At 50.2% G+C, this 21,003-nt stretch overlaps 2 protein-coding genes and 1 long non-coding RNA gene across 5 annotated transcripts; 2 read left to right on the top strand and 1 right to left on the bottom strand.

Moving 5' to 3' along the window:
* Positions 1 to 8,530: 8,530 nt before the first annotated feature.
* On the bottom strand, positions 8,531 to 10,550 carry LOC101078288 (uncharacterized protein C9orf85 homolog). Of its 2 annotated transcripts, none has more exons than XM_011621654.2 (4): positions 10,320 to 10,550; positions 10,106 to 10,212; positions 9,722 to 9,829; positions 8,531 to 8,975 (listed from the first exon to the last, which is right to left on the bottom strand). In XM_011621654.2, the coding sequence occupies exons 1-4, from the start codon at positions 10,419 to 10,421 to the stop codon at positions 8,849 to 8,851; spliced, it is 444 nt and encodes a 147-aa protein (XP_011619956.1). In that variant the 5' UTR covers positions 10,422 to 10,550; the 3' UTR covers positions 8,531 to 8,848. The 2 variants fall into 2 exon arrangements, with proteins under 2 accessions (XP_011619956.1, XP_003979987.2); XM_003979938.3 differs by having other exon boundaries at positions 9,722 to 9,835; positions 10,320 to 10,548.
* A 216-nt stretch (positions 10,551 to 10,766) lies between these two features.
* Positions 10,767 to 20,159, top strand: LOC101078060 (alpha/beta hydrolase domain-containing protein 17B). Of its 2 annotated transcripts, none has more exons than XM_029829285.1 (4): positions 10,767 to 11,314; positions 12,681 to 13,053; positions 17,994 to 18,173; positions 18,364 to 20,159. In XM_029829285.1, the coding sequence occupies exons 2-4, from the start codon at positions 12,698 to 12,700 to the stop codon at positions 18,581 to 18,583; spliced, it is 756 nt and encodes a 251-aa protein (XP_029685145.1). In that variant the 5' UTR covers positions 10,767 to 11,314; positions 12,681 to 12,697; the 3' UTR covers positions 18,584 to 20,159. The 2 variants fall into 2 exon arrangements, with proteins under 2 accessions (XP_029685145.1, XP_029685144.1); XM_029829284.1 differs by having other exon boundaries at positions 10,935 to 11,314; positions 12,577 to 13,053.
* LOC115247492 (uncharacterized) lies at positions 16,052 to 17,978 on the top strand. The gene is made up of 3 exons (XR_003886558.1): positions 16,052 to 17,441; positions 17,478 to 17,515; positions 17,879 to 17,978. It is a non-coding gene; the product is annotated as an uncharacterized lncRNA (long non-coding RNA).
* Positions 20,160 to 21,003: the final 844 nt, after the last annotated feature.

Raw genomic sequence — 21,003 nt, 5'->3', positions numbered from 1 at the left:
CAGGCCATTGATATTTAGACTATTGATCAACGGCTGCTCCTGTTAGGAGAATCAATAGAAGAATCAGGTCGTGCCCCCACAATAGAACATGGCTGCACGAGTGTGCACTGTAGCGCACGGCGCACTTCCTGCACCTCCCACCTCCATGACCTCACTGTCCGGGGATCAACCTTTGCCAGAGGAGCCACTCTGTGCCGCTCCGCCCCCATGGTGAGGGCGTCCACGGTCGGCAGCCTCCACCCGTCTCAACGCTGTGCCGCTCCGCCCCCACGGCGACGGCGTCCGCGGCCTGCGGCCTCCACCCGTCTCAACGCTGTGCCGCTCCGCCCCCATGGTGAGGGCGTCCGCGGTCTGCGGCCTCCGCCCGTCTCAACGCTGTGCCGCTCCGCCCCCACGGTGAGGGCGTCCACGGTCTGCGGTCTCCACCCGTCTCAACGCTGTGCCGCTCCGCCCCCACGGTGACGGCGTCCGCGGTCTGCAGCCTCCGCCCGTCTCAACGCTGTGCCGCTCCGCCCCCATGGTGAGGGCACGCCGTCCCGTCTAGAGCGGAGCGTGAACATCTGTGATGGCTTTGAAGAGTTCCTGTGTGAGACACCTGGTGATGTGACCAGTGTCACCACTGTGTCCTCCACAGCCTTGATGGGGCTGAAGATCAGGTGACCCGACAGCATGGACCCGCTACACCTGCCTCAGGTAACCGTCTTGGTGGCGTCGCTCTAGAACGGAACCGTTTCATTCAGGGTGGCGCCGACGGCGATATGAAGCTGTTCAAACTGTCGACGGCAGAGCGGAGTGTGTTTGGGTCATGGTGGTGGAATTTTACTGCTGCTGAGTGTATGAGTGGTGTGTGTGTGTGTGTGTGTGTGTTTGTGTGTGAGAGTGTGTGTGTGTGTGTGTGTGTTTGTGTGTGAGTGAGTGAGTGTATGAGTGGTGTGTGTGTGTGTATGTGTGTGTGAGTGAGAGTGTGTGTGTGTGTGTGAATTTGTGTGTGTGTGTGTGTGTGTGTGCGTGTGTTAGTGTGTGTGCTGTATGAGTGGTGTGTGTGTGTGTGTGTGTGTGTGTGTGTGTGTGCTGTACATTCTAATATCAATATCAGATTGATGTTTTTGTTTGTTCCTGTGTGTCATCAACAATGCCGCCTTGTCTCCAGATCCCTCAGAACTACTTGAGTCGCCCTGATCACAACTGTTTCATGCAGCTTTGTTCTTTTCTTTGATTCTAGACAACGTGCTCGTGTTCTTTGATGATCTGTGCTACTGTATCATAACCTGCTACTAATCACGACCCTGGAAAGATGCAGCTCGATGGCACATGCGCTGCCTTTGTTCCTAAAGTCTTTGATGTCTTCTGTCATATGTTTCTTTAGGCTGATTCTGAAACTTTGGCTTTTGTCCACTTTCGTTAGGGTTAGGGTTTCGTTACTAATATGGGTATTATGGGCTGTCCCAGTCCCGGTCGTTGGCCTGTCAAATGTCACTTTGGAGCAGTTCCATCAGCCAACTAAACCAATTCAAGTTAGTTGCCATTTCAAAATAAAGAGTTCAGAGTGAAGGGGTCCCCATTGCGGAGGTGCGTTTGGGCCCCATGTGACTAAAGCAGCTTTGAGAGAGAAGGTTGATGTAGGTTCATCCAGAAAATGATCAAAACAGCTTTCTGTGATCTGCTCCCCCACAACTATCGTTGCTCCTCTCTCTGTCTGATTTCCTGTCCCGTTACTGACAACCAACTTTGGACCATCGTTAATGACTCATTCAACCTTTAAACCATCTCCTGTATGATGGTGTTTGGGGACGGAGGCTCTAAATCAGGGTGCTCACACTTTTTCAGCATGCGAGCTACAAAATGACCAAGTCAAAGTGATCTACCCACCACAAAAATGCAAAACATTAATTATTTTCAAATGTATTGAGGATTATTTGTATGTACAGTTGATGTACTTTGCTTAACTGAATGAGCCAATATGGCAAAACACACATAATAATTAACTATTAACCTTTTTTTGTCATTACCTAAGTTCACTTTGCTGACGTGCACTGAACTGAACCAGCCAGGGAGGCACAGGGACCGTAGCTGCTGACAGCCTCACCCACACCTCCAGATGTTCATCAGTCACCGTGCAACGCTTTTTGGACTTCATCATCTTCATGTAGAAAGTAGATGTTTGCACTGGCCGATATGAAAGTGATCTGTTTTTGTCTTCTTACTTGGTCCCGCTCCCTCAGTCATTTTGATGACCATCAGCTTTAGCGGTGGCTTAAAATCAGAGGTAATTGGCTGGATAGTTTAGCGCTTCTGATTGGCTGCCCTGTATGTCAATCAAGTAACGGGACTGCTGATAGGCTGACGTCGTTCTGCTGCACTCAGCGCTGTTGTTTGCGCGTGATTGGTCACTTGATCGTCAACTTCAGTTGTCATCTCACTGGCTGCCCTGTACATCAATCACGTGACGGGACGAATGATCGGCTGATTGTTACGACTTGGCTCAAAGTTGTAACAAAAGGAGGGAATCAGCACACAGAAATATCAAATTATCTGGATATGTTTATTAAGAAACCCAAAGAGTGCTGAAAATAAGGATTCAAACCCAAACTAAAATGATGAGACGGCCATGACGTATGGTGGCAGCAGCCCAGCCCAGAGAGAGACTAAGGAGAACCGCCCCTTTTATGCCCTCTGGCTCCTCCCAGCTCGCAGGTGAAACCAGTCTCACTGACGTCAGTGAGACTGGTTTCACAATGATATTTTTAAATGTCACGCCGCGATCGACCGACCAGTAGATCCCGATCGACCGGTAGATCGGGATCAACGTAATGGGCACTCCTGCTCTAAAGAGAAGGTGTGTAGTTCACTCCTGAAATGTTCCTTCACTCACTTGATTGCAGGTCTACTGCCAGCAGGACGCTACAATGGCCCAAGAGATCCTGCTGAATGTTCTGGAGGATTTAACTGAGGAAGAATTCAATAAATTCAAATTTTACCTGAAAGATCCTGGAGTCATGGGAGGCTTCAACCCGGTTAAAAACTACCAACTAGAGACCAGAGAGAGGACGGTCGTTGTGGATTTGATGGTGAAGGCTTACAAAGATCAAGGAGCCGTGGAAGTCACCAAGAAGATTTTAGAGAAGATACCTCGGAACGACATTCTGCAAAATCTTTCAGCTGTCAGTTCAGATTGTTGAGAATTGTCTTTATCTTGTTGTTATGTGTTTCACCATATGTTTCTGTCTTCTCTTAGAAGTTAGGCAAGGTAGACTCATTGGTAAATGTAATAAAGAACAGAGACATTCCATTTGCAGGATTGTTGCTTGTTCTATTGTTATCTCAGGAGCCAGTCAGGCAGGGGGTGTCAAACACTCATTGTAAATGCAACATCAGGGGGGTTGATGATCACATTTGCATGAAGAATGGGAGCTGGCCACCTGGGAAACAATGGAAAAGAAGAACCCTACCAACACCGCATGGGACTGGAGGAAGAGGACGAGGACATCCCAGCAGGGGATCTGGAGTGGATTGCATGAACATTGTGAATTTACATGTGTGTGACTATAAAGGACTGGGCCAAGGGATAGTTAGGTTGTCAGACTTCATGCCCTGACAATTGACTCTGTTGTTGCTAGGGTTATGAACTGGCCCGGAGCTCTGTAATATTTGTGTCTGGAATTGGTTCTATTGTTAAATACATTTTGAAATTGGTACTTTTCTTCTCGAAGTCTTCATTCAAAGAACACGCGGATCGGCAGCTACACACAAAGGTACTGCGATCCAACAATTTGGTGACCCCGACGTGATGAAGACAGAGAAGTCATCTGAGGCAAAGAATTCAACAACGGTCACTTCGGAGGACAACTGACAACAAAGGGATCCCTAATAAAAAGGTAAGCAGACACCTGTTTAATCAAGCTCTGCAGATTGGCAATTTCCAAAAATTTGTCGTCACTGTCAATTGAAGTGTCCTAGTTATAAATTCCAGATACAAATATAAAAATATTGAAACAACTGCAGGAATTACGGTTAGAGTCCGGAAGTACTGTTGATAAACAGGGAAGTACTGTTGAAAAACAGGGAAGTACTGTTGAAAAACAGGGAAGTACTGTTGAAAAACAGGGAATAAACGGTTAGAGTCCGGAAGTACTGTTGAAAAACAGGGAAGTACTGTTGAAAAAACAGGGAATATACGGTTAGAGTCCGGAAGTACTGTTGAGAAAACAGGGAATAGACGGTTAGAGTAAACCGTAACTAGTACAGTGCTGTAACGGTTAGAGTAAACCGTAACTAGTACAGTGCTGTATTGCTGTATGCAGTGCACTGTATATGAAAAAGATTTGGGTTGGGACTCGGAGTGTAGTTGACGGGACGGACACTCCCGACGCCCGAGATTTGTGTTTTTGTGTGGGGTGGAAACGTGCCAGAGTGAACGTGAATTAAAAGGCTCTTTGTCCTTGGGAATTAACCCCCAGAGTGGAACCGGATCAAAGAGGTTTGATCTAGAAGCTTGTTTCACTGAGGCATTGAGTTGACCGTTGGAGTCATTCACATTCAATCTCACTTGGGAGCATAGTTAAAGATGAAACTAGAATGTGGTAAATCGTGTTGGGATCAAGGAGAATGTTCTCCCTATCCTCGGTCTGTGGAAGAACAGTGGAAGTGGACTCTTGATCAGGTGGTGAGTGGCATGAAAGAAGATGACAGGGAAAGAGAATTGGATGCAATAAAAAAGTTGTGGAAGGAAGCTCAGAAGCAAAAGATACTTCCCCCTCCAGAGGTGAAGGTTAATTTAGCTGAAGCATTGTGTAACTGGGAGTCAGAAATTCACACTAGATTACAGGATCATTTGGATAATCCAAAATTAGGGTTTATAGCAGGGAAATCATGGCAAAAACAGGGTAAGGAGTTAGAAGATAAGCGCCGAAGGATACATGTTGTGGCTGTGGCAGGTGCAGCGGTGCACTATTGCAGATCTATGGGGGTTACACGAGTGCCCAATGAAGAGAAGCCTCCATTAGAAGATCCAAACCAGACACTGACATTTAACACCACTCTTTATCCAGCATTACCTACTACCACTTCCCCACCCCCATATCAATTGCCAGTTTTGACTATTAACAGTGGTCAGTTAGATGTGGACAGAGATAAAGAACTGCAGGACTTACGTGAAACAGTGTGGGACCTTCGGAGACAGGTCAGCAGGATGAAACAGGGACAGGAAGAGGATGGAGATAAGTTAGGAAAAAATGAATTTAGAGAGGAAGCTCAGGTGGTTCGCCCTAAAATCTCCCAACAAACTATATTTAAAAAACAGGATAGTCAAAAATCTACTTTAGATATTTTTAAAACACCTAGCAATCAAATAAAACAAGTAAAAAGAGTTGATCCCTCAGGAGGATTTGCCAGGGCTGAGCGCAGGGAGGAGAAGGCAAGATTGATTTATGGCAGTGATAAAGAGGAGAGTGAGAATAAGACAGATAACTTCAAAATTCCGGCTACATTTATTGGAGAATTGGAGCGTCAGGAGCCTGTTGAAGCTCAGACAGAATTATATGAAAAGGATCAGGGTTCAAGTACGGGAAATTGTGAGTTAGAATTGTGGGAGGAAAGTGAGTTGGCACATGGCTTCCTTACGAGGTGTAAAGAGGAATGGATGTGTGCCACAGGGTGCCATCCCGGCTCAGATAATTTGCACACCACTTTATTCCGTCAGGCCATAATTTTAGGACTTCCACAACCAGCGAAAGAAGCCATGGAAGGAAATCCTGACCTTCCAGGCAGTATAGCAGATGTCAGGGAGAGACATCTTTCACACCACATCAACACATTTAAAGTTAAACAACAGGGAAAAAAAGAGGGGGTGGTGACAGCGCAGGAACAGCTCCCAAAAATGCAGTTAGATGAGGCACAGAAAAAGCTTAATGATAAACAAAGGGAAGAGAAACAGATGGTTCGGCGGTTTTTTCGGCAGATGCAGCCAGATCCGTTACGAGAACCCACATAAGGGAGAATAAAAGGGTCACGTCAGCGATACAAAAAGATCAGGTGATGCCAGCACAACCATCTGGCTGCAGCCACTGCCTGTGAGGGAATCCTTAGAGAGAAATAGGCAAAGTTCTCCTCCATGACGTTGGCATATGGAGAGATGTCACAAATCCAGCTCTGAGGTTCACAAACCGAATCAAGAGCAAACCGGTTCAGGCCGACCCAAAGTCAGGGACGAACAGTGTAGAGCTCAAGGTTGAGGTGGCATCTGTTGAACCTCTGTCCTGCCTTGGATTTCATTTCCTCTGTGTCTTCTCCCAATCCAGACTGGACCATTGTGGGAAAGAGAGACTTAAGAGTGGTGTGAAGAAGTGTAAGTGATCAACTTGATGCGTCAGCACGTCACGCTCTGAAAAAAGCAGCAGTTAGTGGACTCAGTTGTGTTTCATGAGCTGGTTCCTGGTTCCTCCTCTCTCCCTTTAGATCACTGTGAGCTCAGCGTGGACACCAACACCGTCCACAGGTCAATCCAAGTGTCCAACAACAGGGTGATGAGGAGAGTGGCCGAGGACCAACCATATCCAGACCATCCAGAGAGGTTTGAGGACTATCCCCAGCTGCTGTGTAGCAACAGCCTAACTGGTCGCTGTTACTGGGAGGTGGAGTGGACAGGACGGGTTCACATTTCTGTAGCATACAAAAAGATCCGGAGACATGGAAGCAGTCTCCAAAGCCGGTTTGGAGAGAATCAGCAGTCTTGGAGCCTTGAGTGTTCTGACAGAGGTTACTCTGTCCTCCACGATGACAAAAGGGTCGACCTTCCCCCCTTCTCATCCACTTATCTTCGGAGAGTCGCCGTCTATGTGAACTACCCCGCTGGCACTGTGACCTTCTACAGAATCACCACCGACACCCTGGTCCACCTCTATACCTTCAAAACCACATTCACTGAACCGCTGTTCCCTGGCTTCGGCTTTAGTTCATGGTCTGGGTCCTCGGTGCGTTTGTGTTCGACCGCAGGAGAAGCTTCCGTCTGAAGAAACACGAGGGTTGAGCTCACGGCCTGAATATGAGTTCTAGACCTGCTGGATCTTCATCATGAAGGTCCCGTCTGTCCAACCAACCTCATCTTTCCTATTGCTGATTCCACAGGTTGTCAGGAGAGAGCAACGTGATCCTAGGAAAACTGGCTGTTTTTCTACACCTTTGTCCTTTATTTTTAATTTTCCTGGTGAGATTAAACCTCTTTTTCCAAAGCAACTCAGCCAAGTTGGCCTCATCCTTCATGATCACCACGAGAACTCACAGATGTAAACAGTAATAGATCCCAAGAGGAGACAGAGAGCTTAGAACGGACGAGAGACAAAATTAACATCCAACATCAGAAAAGCAATGTCAATTCTCACTCAGATACATTTTTAAGGGTCTTGAATTGTCCAAGCGTGAACTATGGGGTGTTTAGAATGTTATTCCACAGCCAGCTAAATAATCATAGAGCTCTGGAAAGGCTGCCATCTAGTGGAGCAAATGTTGTAGGCACCGTATAACACAACTGTGATCATCAGTATAAATCTGTATTCTAAAAAACAAGCATCTTCAGAGTCGCCCTCGACTTAAAAATAATCTCATGGTGAATCACAATACAAGAGGAAACAGCATCTGCATGTTGTCAAGAGGACATTTCTGATATTCCAATATTTATGTTTTTAACTGTAGTGCTGATCACGGCCATGCTGGGGGGGGGGGGGGGTGAAGGTCTAGAACGGCACCGGACTCGTGACTAAAGACGACACAAAAGCAGTCCGGGATTTTTGACCACAATTCCAATGAAGCAGGAATCAGAAATAAACTGGATCACAGTGGGATTGTGGAGCACGTCTGAGATGTTCAGCCATCGTAGCTCTGGTGCAGTAAAGATGAAGTATTCTACATATACGGCTGAATATATAGTTAGAACTAAATGCATCAGTGAGGCCTTCCTTCCTCTCACAGCATCATTAACAGCTTCACAGGCTGAAACAGGCCATTGATATTTAGACTATTGATCAACGGCTGCTCCTGTTAGGAGAATCAATAGAAAAATCAGGTCGTCAACGCTGTGCCGCTCCGCCCCCACGGTGAGGGCGTCCGCGGCCTGCGGCCTCCACCCGTCTCAACGCTGTGCCGCTCCGCCCCCACGGCGACGGCGTCCGCGGCCTCCACCCGTCTCAACGCTGTGCCGCTCCGCCCCCACGGCGACGCCGTCCGCGGCCTCCAATGTCGCAGCGTCACACCAGGACAAATTCCTGGCTTGTGTAATACTGTGTATTACATGAACAATGGTAATAAACCTGTTTCTGATTCTGTCTCTTGCTCTGTTTGGGACCTGCCATCTTGTGCCCCCCCTCCCTTAGACACGTCTGAATTCTGTAACCAGGGACCTCCTACTCTCAATAAACAAGGATGGGGGAGGTGTGCGTCAGGACGTGTTGGAGATCTGGAACTGAGCACATCTCTCCGTCCTCCTGCAAGTAAAATTCAGAACTGTTGTCTTTGCCTCATTTGTGTTTCTCATGTTTCAGGTCGTTTGGACCGAACACTTATTGTGTGTATTTATTGGTTTGGTGCTTTTATTTCTCTACATATCGGTCAGTATTTTGATCTTGATCCCTCAGTTCAATCATGGATTTCCATCATTAATAAAAGGAACTGAAATCCCTCGTTTATGGCAGCGACGCAAGGAACAGAACCGTCAAAACTCCAAAACACAGAAGCAAAAAATCAGCCATTGTTTAAAAGTCACATCTTTTCCACAGGTGCATCACTCAGTTCGAGTCGTGACTTTAAATCTATGAGAGAAGCTTTTTGCTCCAAAAGTCCCCCTGGAATCCTGATTCAGTCAGGAACCGTCAATTCCCGCTTCTTCTTCATGCTCGTCTCCAAACAAGTCTCCATCGTCGCCGCCCACGTCGTCCACGTCCGTCTTTCTCTCGTCCCCATCTCGTGTCTCCCCTTGTGAATTCACTCTGAGGCAAAAGGAAAAGATGCCGAGTCAGTCTGGACCAGCAACAGGCCCTGACGGAACCGCTTGAATTATACATTTATAATATTTTAATTATTATTCAATGTTTTCATTAGCCTCAAGAAATGTAATAGCAGTGCAGATGCTTTCAAGGCACCCTTTCCATTCCAACACCACGGATCCCAACACCAGACTGCAACCGGTCCTCCTGATCCAACCGGTCCTCCTGATCCAACCGGTCCTCCTGATCCAACCGGTCCTCGTTATCCAAAATTTGTGAAAATATTTAATAATGCTATGTTCTTTAACTGAGTCAGCTACATTTACTTGTCATCATTACTGGAGACATAAATGCTCAACTGGTGTCTGAAGAGCGTTTCAGGAGGACACTGCACCATTTAGATGGATAAACAGGCTAAAAACAGCAATACACACAAACGTCCACAAGATGGCAGAATGACTCTAGAATTAACTTACTACAAGTTGATTAAAAATGAAAAATGCAAGATTTGGGCAGGAAAAACGTCTTAACAACAATTACTTTTCCTCAGCTTCATTGTGACCGTTAAAACCACCACAATCAATCAAGATATGCAAAATTCTCTAAATGATCTGAGGAACAATTTAAAGAATGAATGTGACAGAAGTGACACATCAGTCGGAGACAGGACTGCACTGTGAACATGCAACTGTGCACTGTGTGTGCAGGACACTGCACAATGCACGTTCTCATAACCTGATATCACTTACGGAATAATGATTTCTTCCTTCTTTCCACACTTGCAGCAAAGCTCTAGCTGGAGAGCGCACGGCTTGCAGATGATGTGGTAGGCGTCCTTCACAGTCTTCTGAGAGCACCTGACGCTGACAGAAGTTTGCACCAATGTTATCAGGTCTCACACCGAACACAAATGCAGACATTTGCATGCATGATCAAAAACGCGTTAGAAGGATTCTGACGCACACGCTGACATTACAGCATTTGAGGCTTCGGCACCTGGCTCAAGGGCACTTCCCCTTGCAAATTTTGTCTGCACCCTTTGCTTCTCAGCCCCGTCCCCCAAAGACTGAGCCACCACCGGTTAAAACGATAAAAAGAGATTGTGAAGCTCAAACTTGTGCCAGGCAGCTCACCACTTCCGGGGCTGTGTTAAAGTCTTGTATTTGTTGTACTTCACTTTCCACTCGAGCACATCTTTGCAATGTTGGCAGAGGCCGTCGTGAATCTTGGCTTTCGCCTTCTGCAAAACCATAGTCGACATCATAACTGGCACATTGATTTGTTCACACGTGACTCGACACAAGCGCTGCTGAGCTACAGGCTAATAGGCTACTCCTTTATATTTACCTTTAATTGTGTAGTCGCTCCATGCTTGTCGTTTTTATAGGCAAACGTGTTTTGATGCTTCTGGCCTCGCGACCGAGACACATTACCTTTCTGAGAACTCATCTTATGTTCTTTTTTATCGCTTATTTTGCCAATATTCCGAAGATATTTAAATTCCCAAGCACGCCGGCCAGGCAGAGACCCCTAACCCGGAAGCAAAAGGTTCACGTTAGCCAATGTTATTGGCTGATGTGGCCAAAACGTGAATACTTCATTTTTAAAGGCACATAAACTATAAGAAAATCATGTCCTTTTGGGTTAAATAAAGATATATAATTGAAATCAACATATATAATTACATTGTCTTAGCGCCACTTGCCTAAACGCTAAAACAAACTTGATAAAAGGCGATTGGACTGCTCCTTATCGAAACACTTTCTGATTGGCTAAGCTGGATGTCAATCAAAAGATGAGGCGGCAACAACGAGACACAGAAACGCCCATATACACGTACGCTGGTTCCCATTGGTGTATTACTTTTATAGCGCATTTGCTATTGGTCTACCCAGCTGCCAATCAAATTACATCGCTCACTGAGCGTTTTGATATCCAGAAAAATATATATTATATATATATCTAACAAAGCGGTGATGTTGGACCAAGACAACTATTATCTCCCGCAGACGATTATGAACTCGCACATTGTTGGCGGCTCTGCGGGGCAACACGGACTCGAGTGTTTAGAATAAATCGAATTTGCTCTCGCTTGTATGTTGAGGAGGCCGAGCGGAGGAGGAGGAAACTGCAGCCTTGTTGTCGGAACCGGAGGGCGAAGAGGCGACTCGCAGCTGCGGAGCCAGGACGGGAACACAGTGGCTTCGCTCGGACACCGCACGGATCGACGGACAACCTGGTCGCGGAGAACCGTGGCGATCTACTGGTCCTGGGAAATTAGCTCATTGGTGCCGAAGGAACCACCTGGCGACCGCGTCTCAACCAAGCCGACCTCAGTCCAGGTAACGCCGGGCCAGTGGCGCGTGGTGGTGGGAAGCTCGCGCACGGCGTGTGATCGCCTAATTAAGCCGTCATGTAGAGGGCAGATCCCGGGCAGATCCCCGGCAGATCCCCGGCAGATCCCGGTAATCTCGCAGCATAGATGATTCCTCCATTTTACAGTAAACTGGGCTCCATCCAGTCGCTGGGGTCTGTGGAGATTTTGGACTATTTTGGGATAATATGGGAATATAATAGCTTCCTCTGTGTAATTTAGCCGCTCCACTATCATTTTAATGTCCCCACATTCAGCCGATGGAGCCAAATTAGAAGGAGCTTTAACCCTTTACTCCCAACCGGCTGAAGCAAATTCTTTACATGCCTTGAATTCCATCATTTATTACTATTAACCTGATATTGGCCTCATTAAAACATCGCGAGGGGTTTCATCCGATTCAAATGTCTTTTAGCACAGAATTATTAACAAAGTACACACATGCACACTTTCCCAGCTAAACTGTGCTAGAGAATGTACGTTCAGCCATAGAATGGCCCAGGCCAAGGCCCCTAACCCTGGCCCAGGTCAAGGCCCCTAACCCTGGGCCAGGTCAAGGCCCCTAACCCCTAACCCTGGCCCAGGTCAAGGCCCCTAACCCTGGGCCAGGTCAAGGCCCCTAACCCCTAACCCTGGCCCAGGTCAAGGCCCCTAACCCTGGGCCAGGTCAAGGCCCCTAACCCCTAACCCTGGCCCAGGTCAAGGCCCCTAACCCTGGGCCAGGTCAAGGCCCCTGACCCCTAACCCTGGGCCAGGTCAAGGCCCCTAACCCTGGCCCAGGTCAAGGCCCCTAACCCTGGGCCTGGCCAAGGCCCCTAACCCCTAACCCTGGCCCAGGCCAAGGCCCCTAACCCCTAACCCTAACCCTGGCCCAGGCCAAGGCCCCTAACCCCTAACCCTAACCCTGGCCCAGGCCAAGGCCCCTAACCCTGGCCCAGGCCAAGGCCCCTAACCCTGGCCCAGGTCAAGGCCCCTAACCCCGGCCCAGGTCAAGGCCCCTAACCCCGGCCCAGGTCAAGGCCCCTAACCCTGGGCCAGGTCAAGGCCCCTAACCCTGGGCCATTCAACCAAAGAGGTGAGTTAAGAGTTTAGGGACAGCAAAGTTTGGGTGTTTTAGACGTGATCAGTCAGGATCGGATGCTGCCCTGAATCGACCAGTTCAATCCTCTGGTAGAACTTCTTCCTGTTTCTATAACCAGTGCTCTCTCCCCCCCCCCCCCCCTCTGTCAGTGTTTTGAGGATGAACCACTTGTCCCTCAGCGAGCTTTGTTGCCTGTTCTGCTGTCCGCCCTGCCCCAGCAAAATTGCCTCCAAGTTGGCCTTCCTGCCCCCAGAGCCCACCTACAGCCTCATGTGTGACGAGAGCGGCAGCCGGTGGAGCCTGCACCTGTCGGAGCGAGCGGACTGGCAGTACTCTTCCCGGGAGAAGGAAGCCATCGAGTGTTTCATGACACGCACCTCGAGGGGGAACCGCATCGCCTGCATGTTTGTGCGCTGCTCGCCCAGCGCTCGCTACACGCTCCTGTTCTCCCACGGGAACGCCGTGGACCTGGGCCAGATGAGCAGCTTCTACATCGGCCTGGGCTCACGCATTAACTGTAACGTCTTCTCCTACGACTACTCGGGCTACGGCGCCAGCTCCGGGAAGCCTTCGGAGAAGAACCTTTATTCTGACGTGGACGCCGCCTGGCACGCTCTCCGATCACGGTAAGGAGACGATGTGAGCGTCCCAACAGAGTCAGGAGAACAGGTTTGATTGGTTAATCGCCTGGTTAAGAGCGCTGCACAGTGGCCAGCGCGTCACCTGTGGCTAGGGTCAGGGTCAGGGTTAGGGCTAGGGTCAGGGCTAGGGTCAGGGTCAGGGTTAGGGTCAGGGCTAGGGTCAGGGTCAGGGTCAGGGTTAGGGTCAGGGCTAGGGTCAGGGTCAGGGTTAGGGCTAGGGCTAGGGCTAGGGTCAGGGCTAGGGTTAGGGTTAGGGTCAGGGTTAGGGTCAGGGTTAGGGTTAGGGTCAGGGTCAGGGTCAGGGTTAGGGTTAGAAGCTAATGCGCGGATCCGTGAGTCCCCTGAAACCTGCTCTGGACTCAGAGGATGCTGAGCAGCTTTTAGTTCAATGTTCACCACTTGGTGAATTGTTTGAATAATCATGTTATTTACAATAAGAGGCATTTGTCCCTTTATTCTGCTGACTACATATTTTGGTTGTATTTCATCATAAAATATGAGCAAATCAACGTCAATAATCATGTTGCTGCTGGAACAGGACCAAGAGATGGTCCCCACCTTTATCTCCTTGAGTGGAATACAGCCCTGAAGGAGCGCTCAAAGACATGAAGCCAGTGTTGCTGGGGCGGTGCAGCAGCTCCGGGGGGTCCACGTCGCTCCTCAGCACCTCCAACACCACAGCCGTGGTCTGTGGAGGCTGCAGAAGGAAAGACGCACTTTATTGTCCACATCCAGCGAGAACTAGTGTAAACATGAGATATTATTATATGATGGGGGGGCATCATTGTTGTTCCTTTAGCCTTGATGAGCTTTTGCTTCTACCTGCTGGAGAACATCTGATCAGGAGCATGTGTAGGCTCGGTGTGGCATTAATTACCCCATTATTAACCCCATTAATTACCCCATTAATTACCCCATGAAGAGCCATGGGGCTGTTTCCTCCTGCTCTGCTGCGTTCTTGTGTAAATTGGGCCTTTAAGAAAAGGAAGTTGATAAGTTAAACAGGAAGCTCCTGCTTGTACATGTTCCACAGCCAGGAAGTGGCCTCAGCTGCAGGTTGGGCTGCGTCTTATTTTGAAGCGAAGCTTCCAGAGGTTCTTCCCTCCTGGAATAGAGCTGCTGACACTCACCCAGAGTTCCCTGCACGTGTTCCCCCGTGATCACATGGGATCACGTGGGATCACATGTGATCAGCCGGTTGTGAGGCTGGAGTCAGCTGACTGGAACCAAACGCAAACTTCTGAATGAAAGAGCGCCGTTCCACGTGGCCGCGGAAGATCCGGTGACACATTTTACCTCCGTTAACGGCTTCATTCCAGCCAACAGCAGTGTGAGCGTGTAGCATGTAGCATGTAGCATGTAGCGGAACTGGGCTCACATGAGAGGGAACCTTTCTTTAGTAACAAAGAAGGGAATTCTTCTGGGAACACCAGCCTGGCGCGACCCGGGCCAGCCTGATGTGACCCGGGCCAGCCTGGCGTGACCCGGGCCAGCCTGATGTGACCCGGGCCAGCCTGATGTGACCCGGGCCAGCCTAATGGGATCTTCCTGGTGTTCCGTCATCAGATGATCGGGCCGATTGTTTCCTGCGCGGCCTCGTTACACGTACAAAAACCCGTTTATATCTTCAGATTTCAGATCTCAATCAGGATTTCAGGTCCTGGAGGTGCCTCTGCTGTAGTGGCCCCATCAACCAGTACGACCAGTAACACCACTAATGCTGCTGGGCGGTGATCATGGGTGATGATCATGGCTGGTCCTCAGTGATCACTAGTGACCCCTTGTGATGAGAGGCCCCCACAGGTATGCACACCTTCCTGAGCCCTGCTGGGACCCTCGCTCTGCCCTATATGACGACCACTTTTAGGGGATTTTGCTGAGTCAAGTGACGGCCGTCGGTCCTGATTGTAGAGCAGCTCTTCTTCCTGGTGCCGGCGCGGCCCCGGGGGTGGGGAGCGGCCCCGAGAGCGGCGCGGCCCCGGGGGAGCGGCGCGGCCCCGGGGGTGGGGAGCGGCGCGGCCCCGGGGGTGGGGAGCGGCGCGGCCCCGAGAGCGGCGCGGCCCCGGGGGAGCGGCGCGGCCCCGGGGGAGCGGCGCGGCCCCGAGAGCGGCGCGGCCCCGAGAGCGGCGCGGCCCCGAGAGCGGCGCGGCCCCGGGGGAGCGCCATTCAGGGGTGTGGCTGTGGGCGGCGTGCTCACATCCTGCAGGACGTCCTCCTCTGACGCTTCCAGCTCAAACAAAAGCATTCGCTGGATCACTTACGTTTGTTTAAAGGATCTAACAGCTGGTGATGAGTGTGATTGCATCACTCTTCAGAAGGTAGTCACTATTAACCACTATTAATCACTATTAATGACTATTAATCACTGTTAATCACTATTAATCACCGTTAATCACTATTAATCACTGTTGATCACTATTAATGACTATTAATGACTATTAATGACTATTAATCACTCTTAAAGGGCGGGTGGTAACAATAGTGCCTAAACTTTTACACCCACTTTCCCTTGGGGAAAAATGAAGGTGCAAATAAGACATTCCAGAGGTGGGATGATTAGTTATTAGTTATGATTAGTTATAGTTATATATATAATATAGTTATAAAAAAGGATTAGTTAGTGCAAACAGGCCAACCCTGGGTTATTGGTCCTACATCAAGAGTTGGTTAGAGTTGATAGAAAGGTCCTGGTTTAGGGTTAGGGTTCTGTGTGAGGGTCCTGGTTTAGGGTTCTGTGTGAGGGTCCTGGTTTAGGGTTCTGTGTGAGGGTCCTGGTTTAGGGTTCTGTGTGAGGGTCCTGGTTTAGGGTTCTGTGTGAGGGTCCTGGTTTAGGGTTCTGTGTGAGGGTCCTGGTTTAGGGTTAGGGTTCTGTGTGAGGGTCCTGGTTTAGGGTTAGGGTTCTGTGTGAGGGTCCTGGTTTAGGGTTCTGTGTGAGGGTCCTGGTTTAGGGCTAGGGTTAGGGTTCTGTGTGAGGGTCCTGGTTTAGGGTTCTGTGTGAGGGTCCTGGTTTAGGGCTAGGGTTAGGGTTCTGTGTGAGGGTCCTGGTTTAGGGCTAGGGCTAGGGTCCTGGTTTAGGGCTAGGGCTAGGGTCCTGGTGTCTCCTTAGTGCTGCTTGTGCTTCCTGCTGGGTGGTTTCTATGGTTGAACCGAATTGGAACGTTTGCTCTGCCAAACCTGCTCCTCAGCTCGGTCTGCTGCCTCCAGCCTGGAGAGCTCAGCCAGGAGCACGAGGACGCTCCCTTCACCTGCGCTCACACTGGCCCCGATGATTCATCCATTGCATAACTCAGCTGGTTTTCACACTCACACAACCTCCATTTTGTACTCGGGCGTGCACGGCCTGGTTGGAGAGTGTGTCACGTGCACTGCTGCTGCCACATGACCAGTACTCAAGCAGCAGAAGAATGTTCAGAGGGAACACGCTGGCTAACACGCTGGCTAACACGCTGGCTAACACGCTGGCTAACACGCTGGCTAACACGCTGGCTAACACGCTGGCTAACGTCTGATCCGCTTCTTGTTATTGACTCTTTGAGTTCCAGCCCATCATTTTCTTTTCCCCGAGGGAAGCGACTCAGCAGGAGATCCTCATAGCCTAATATTGAGTGGTAGCCGAATATTGAGCGGTAGCCGAATATTGAGCGGTAGCCGAATATTGAGCGGTAGCCGAATATTGAGCGGTAGCCTAGCAACGGATTTCCAATAAACACTGGGGCTCTAACACGGTGGTCAGCCAGCAGCATTAAGGAGCACGTAAACACTGAGGAGTTCAGCCGTCTGTGGCGAGGAGGCGGGGAAGCGGACCTCGCCTGACCGTCTGTGGCGGGGAGGCGGACCTCGCCTGACCGTCTGTGGCGGGGAGGCGGACCTCGCCTGGCCGTCTGTGGCGGGGAGGCGGACCTCGCCTGGCCGTCTGTGGCGGGGAGGCGGCCCTCGTCTGTGGCGTGGAGGCGGGGAAGCGGACCTCGCCTGGCCGTCTGTGGCGTGGAGGCGGCCCTCGCCTGGCCGTCTGTGGCGGGGAGGCGGACCTCGCCTGGCCGTCTGTGGCGGGGAGGCGGCCCTCGCCTGGCCGTCTGTGGCGTGGAGGCGGGGAAGCGGACCTCGCCTGGCCGTCTGTGGCGTGGAGGCGGCCCTCGCCTGGCCGTCTGTGGCGTGGAGGCGGGGAAGCGGACCTCGCCTGGCCGTCTGTGGCGGGGAGGCGGACCTTGCCTGGCCCTCGCCTGGCCGTCTGTGGCGTGGAGGCGGACCTCGCCTGGCCGTCTGTGGCGGGGAGGCGGATCTCGCCTGGCCGTCTGTGGCGGGGAGGCGGACCTCGCCTGGCCGTCTGTGGCGTGGAGGCGGAGCTCAGGTGGGAGCTCAGGTGGGAGCTGCAGGTGGGAGCTCAGGTGGGAGCTCAGGTGGGAGCTCAGGTGGGAGCTGCAGGTGGGAGCTCAGGTGGGAGCTGCAGGTGGGAGCTCAGGTGGGAGCTCAGGTGGGAGCTGCAGGTGGGAGCTGCAGGTGGGAGCTCAGGTAGGAGCTCAGGTAGGAGCTCAGGTAGGAGCTCAGGTAGGAGCTCAGGTAGGAGCTCAGGTGGGAGCTCAGGTAGGAGCTCAGGTGGGAGCTCAGGTAGGAGCTCAGGTAGGAGCTCAGGTAGGAGCTCAGGTAGGAGCTCAGGTGGGAGCTCAGGTAGGAGCTCAGGTGGGAGCTCAGGTAGGAGCTCAGGTGGGAGCTCAGGTGGGAGCTCAGGTAGGAGCTCAGGTGGGAGCTCAGGTGGGAGCTCAGGTGGGAGCTCAGGTAGGAGCTCAGGTAGGAGCTCAGGTAGGAGCTGCAGTGACGATGATTAAGTTGCTCTGATCAGGGTCGGGGTCAGGACCTCCTCCCATAATGATCAGTCCAGGTGAGCCCATGAGCCCCACAGGTGACGCTCGGTGCTTCTGCCTCCGCAGCTACGGCGTCCGGCCTGAGAGCGTGATCGTGTACGGCCAGAGCATCGGGACCGTGCCCTCGGTGGACCTGGCGTCTCGCTACGAGAGCGCCGCCGTCATCCTCCACTCGCCCCTCACCTCCGGCATGAGGGTGGCGTTCCCCGACACCAAGAAGACCTACTGCTTCGACGCCTTCCCCAAGTAAGTGACAGTGGGGGGGGGTTAGGGTAACCCTCCCTCCCTCCCTCCCTCCTCTCTCTCCCTCCCTCCCTCCCTCCTCTCTCTCCCTCCCTCCCTCCTTCAGCGCCCTCTGCTGGTGAGATGGCCACACTACAGTTAATGACTTCCTCTTTAGCCCCACACGGTTAATTGCTCCTCTCTTCCTCCGCAGCATCGATAAGATTTCGAAGGTGACGTCGCCGGTCCTGGTCATTCACGGCACGGAGGACGAGGTCATCGACTTCTCTCACGGCTTGGCTCTGTACGAGCGCTGTCAGCGCCCGGTGGAGCCTCTCTGGGTGGAAGGGGCTGGACACAATGACGTGGAGCTCTATGGACAGTACCTGGAGAGGCTCAAGCAGTTTGTTGCTCATGAGCTGGTCAACTTGTAGTGAAGGTGGTTAAACAAGGTTACCATGGAAGGGGAGAATCTGTCTGCTCCTGCTGTCCAGCCTCCATCCCAGGCCTGTTTGGACCCACGTGCTGCAACTGTGAACTGAACAACCATGATTTTTTTTTTTTTTTTTTTGCTGCGTTGAGAGTGGCACTTTGAGATCAGTAGATGATGATTACGCAGACAACATGCAGTAGATGTGGGGGTGTGTGAGATGTTTGCTGCCTTGGACCACTGTGGGGAACTCTGGACCGGACCAGACTCTCACTAAACTGATCTCATTCTGACTTTGTGGTCAGGTTAAATCATGTACACACACACTCACACTCACACACACACACACACACACACACACACTGATGAACTCACTAACTGACGTATAAACAGGTCAGTCTTGCCAAATATTTAGTCTAATATTATAGCAACACACTAATTTCTCCATCACCAGATGAGTTGTTCCAAAGCTTCATCTGTTCTCTGTTCACTTTTGGAACGGCCCAGTTTACAGCCAACACCAGGGGGGTCCAGAGCTGAGTTCTTGCAGCATAGAATCACGTTTTGGTACTGAACCACCAGAATTGCTGCTCTCGTCAATGATCTTAGAAACCAGAACTATTCTGTAAAAAGCAGCATCCCGATTACTGACGCTTGTTTTTCTTTGTCTCTCCATGGGTTCCGTATGTTGTTATCAATACAATACAAAAATCAAAGTTTTCCTTTTTCTTTTTGAAATATCAAAAGTTCAACAGCTTTTGTCCGAAATAAATTAGATTCCAAGTTTGAGCCCAACGGTGAGGTTCTGAACGTAGCTTCTCTGGATGTTGCATAGAGGCTCATTTAGATTCTCATTATTTTCATAATTTAGTCAGTCATGTGTCAAAAGAGCTTCTGTGCAACTCTGTTCCCCGATGAAGTTGTAAATGTCAGAAAACCTCAAATTTAAAGTGAGATTTCTTTCTTTTACATTGGACAGTTCATTTTGAACCTTTAACTGGCGCTAAACCTTTTCTTTTGCTTCCTGCTCTCATTACATGTCAAAGTGCTCCTCTCCTTTGTGTTCATGGCCTGTGTCACGGAAACGTCTCCTTTGCTCTTATTTTGGTGCATATGCGTGTCATCACTTCCTATGTGACTCTTATTCTCTTAAAATGAGTCAAATGCTGTCAGTTAATGACGAAGTCAGTGGGTGCTACTGGAAACCTCACGTCCTAATAACTGGTGAATAAAGAGCAAATTGGACCAAGATTCAAACACGGTTTGATTTCTCAAAGGGGGGAAATGCTTTTTATTTGTTTCACACCATTTTGGTTTCCGTCATTTTGTAAATAGCATTTAAACAGGAAATGTTATTTTTCTTTTTTCTTTTCCAGGCTTTTTGTCATTTCACGACTCGGACTTTTGATATGTATCTGATATATTATCATTTGGGCTTTTTCAGACCTTTGTACTGGTCATTTGATTTGATTAGATACGTTTTGTATGGCATATTTCAATGACAGGAATAGATATGTAAACAATGCTAATATAGTCATTCCTACACGGCTTGTGAAAATAAAATAGTATTTGACAAGCAACCCAGTTTCTCCTGTCATTTTGTGATGGGGGGGGGGGGGTAGATTGGAGGGTAATAAATGTCCCTTGTCCGCCAGGGGGCAGCGTTTGGAGACTCGGTCCCTCCCCTTATCGCGACCGGAAACGACCAATTCACGGCCATCCCGGAAACGAGACTTGGTTGCAGCAAAATAATTATTTTAATCACAAAGGTCTTGAAATGGCTTTATTTTACATTTACGCGCACAGATAAACTCTATCTTCGAAACGCAAACCAGTTGCTTTTACAGAGCAGTACATGTATCACCGAACAATAAAATCCAATAATGAAATAATAAAGAATATGTTGGCAATATGTTTAGGTTGTACCGGCATGTAGCGTAATTTATTACTCTAATTCACACGCTATGTGTAATTTATTATCCATCCATCCATCCTCTACCCTTATCCGGGGTCGGGTCGCGGGGGCAGCAGCCTAAGCAGAGGGGCCCAGACTTCCCTCTCCCCAGCTACTTCTTCCAGCTCATCCGGAGGGATCCCCAGGCGTTCCCAGGCCAGTCGAGAGACATAGTCTCTCCAACGTGTCCTGGGTCTTCCCGGGGGTCTCCTACCGGAGGGACATGCCCTGAACACCTCACCAGGGAGGCGCTCAGGGGGCATCCTAACTAGGTGCCCAAGCCACCCCATCTGGCTCCTCTCAACGCGGAGGAGCAGCGGCTCTACTCCGAGCTCCTCCCGGATGGCAGAGCTTCTCACCCTATCTCTAAGGGAGAGCCCAGCCACCCTACGGAGGAAGCTCATTTTAGCCGCCTGTACCCGTGATCTTGTTCTTTCGGTCATTACCCAAAGGTCATGGCCATAGGTGAG

Source organism: Takifugu rubripes, chromosome 21 (genome assembly GCF_901000725.2).
Source record: "Takifugu rubripes chromosome 21, fTakRub1.2, whole genome shotgun sequence".
NCBI lineage: Eukaryota > Metazoa > Chordata > Actinopteri > Tetraodontiformes > Tetraodontidae > Takifugu > Takifugu rubripes.
Note: the sequence above shows the minus strand (reverse complement) of the source record. Positions and strands in the feature narration are given on the sequence as shown.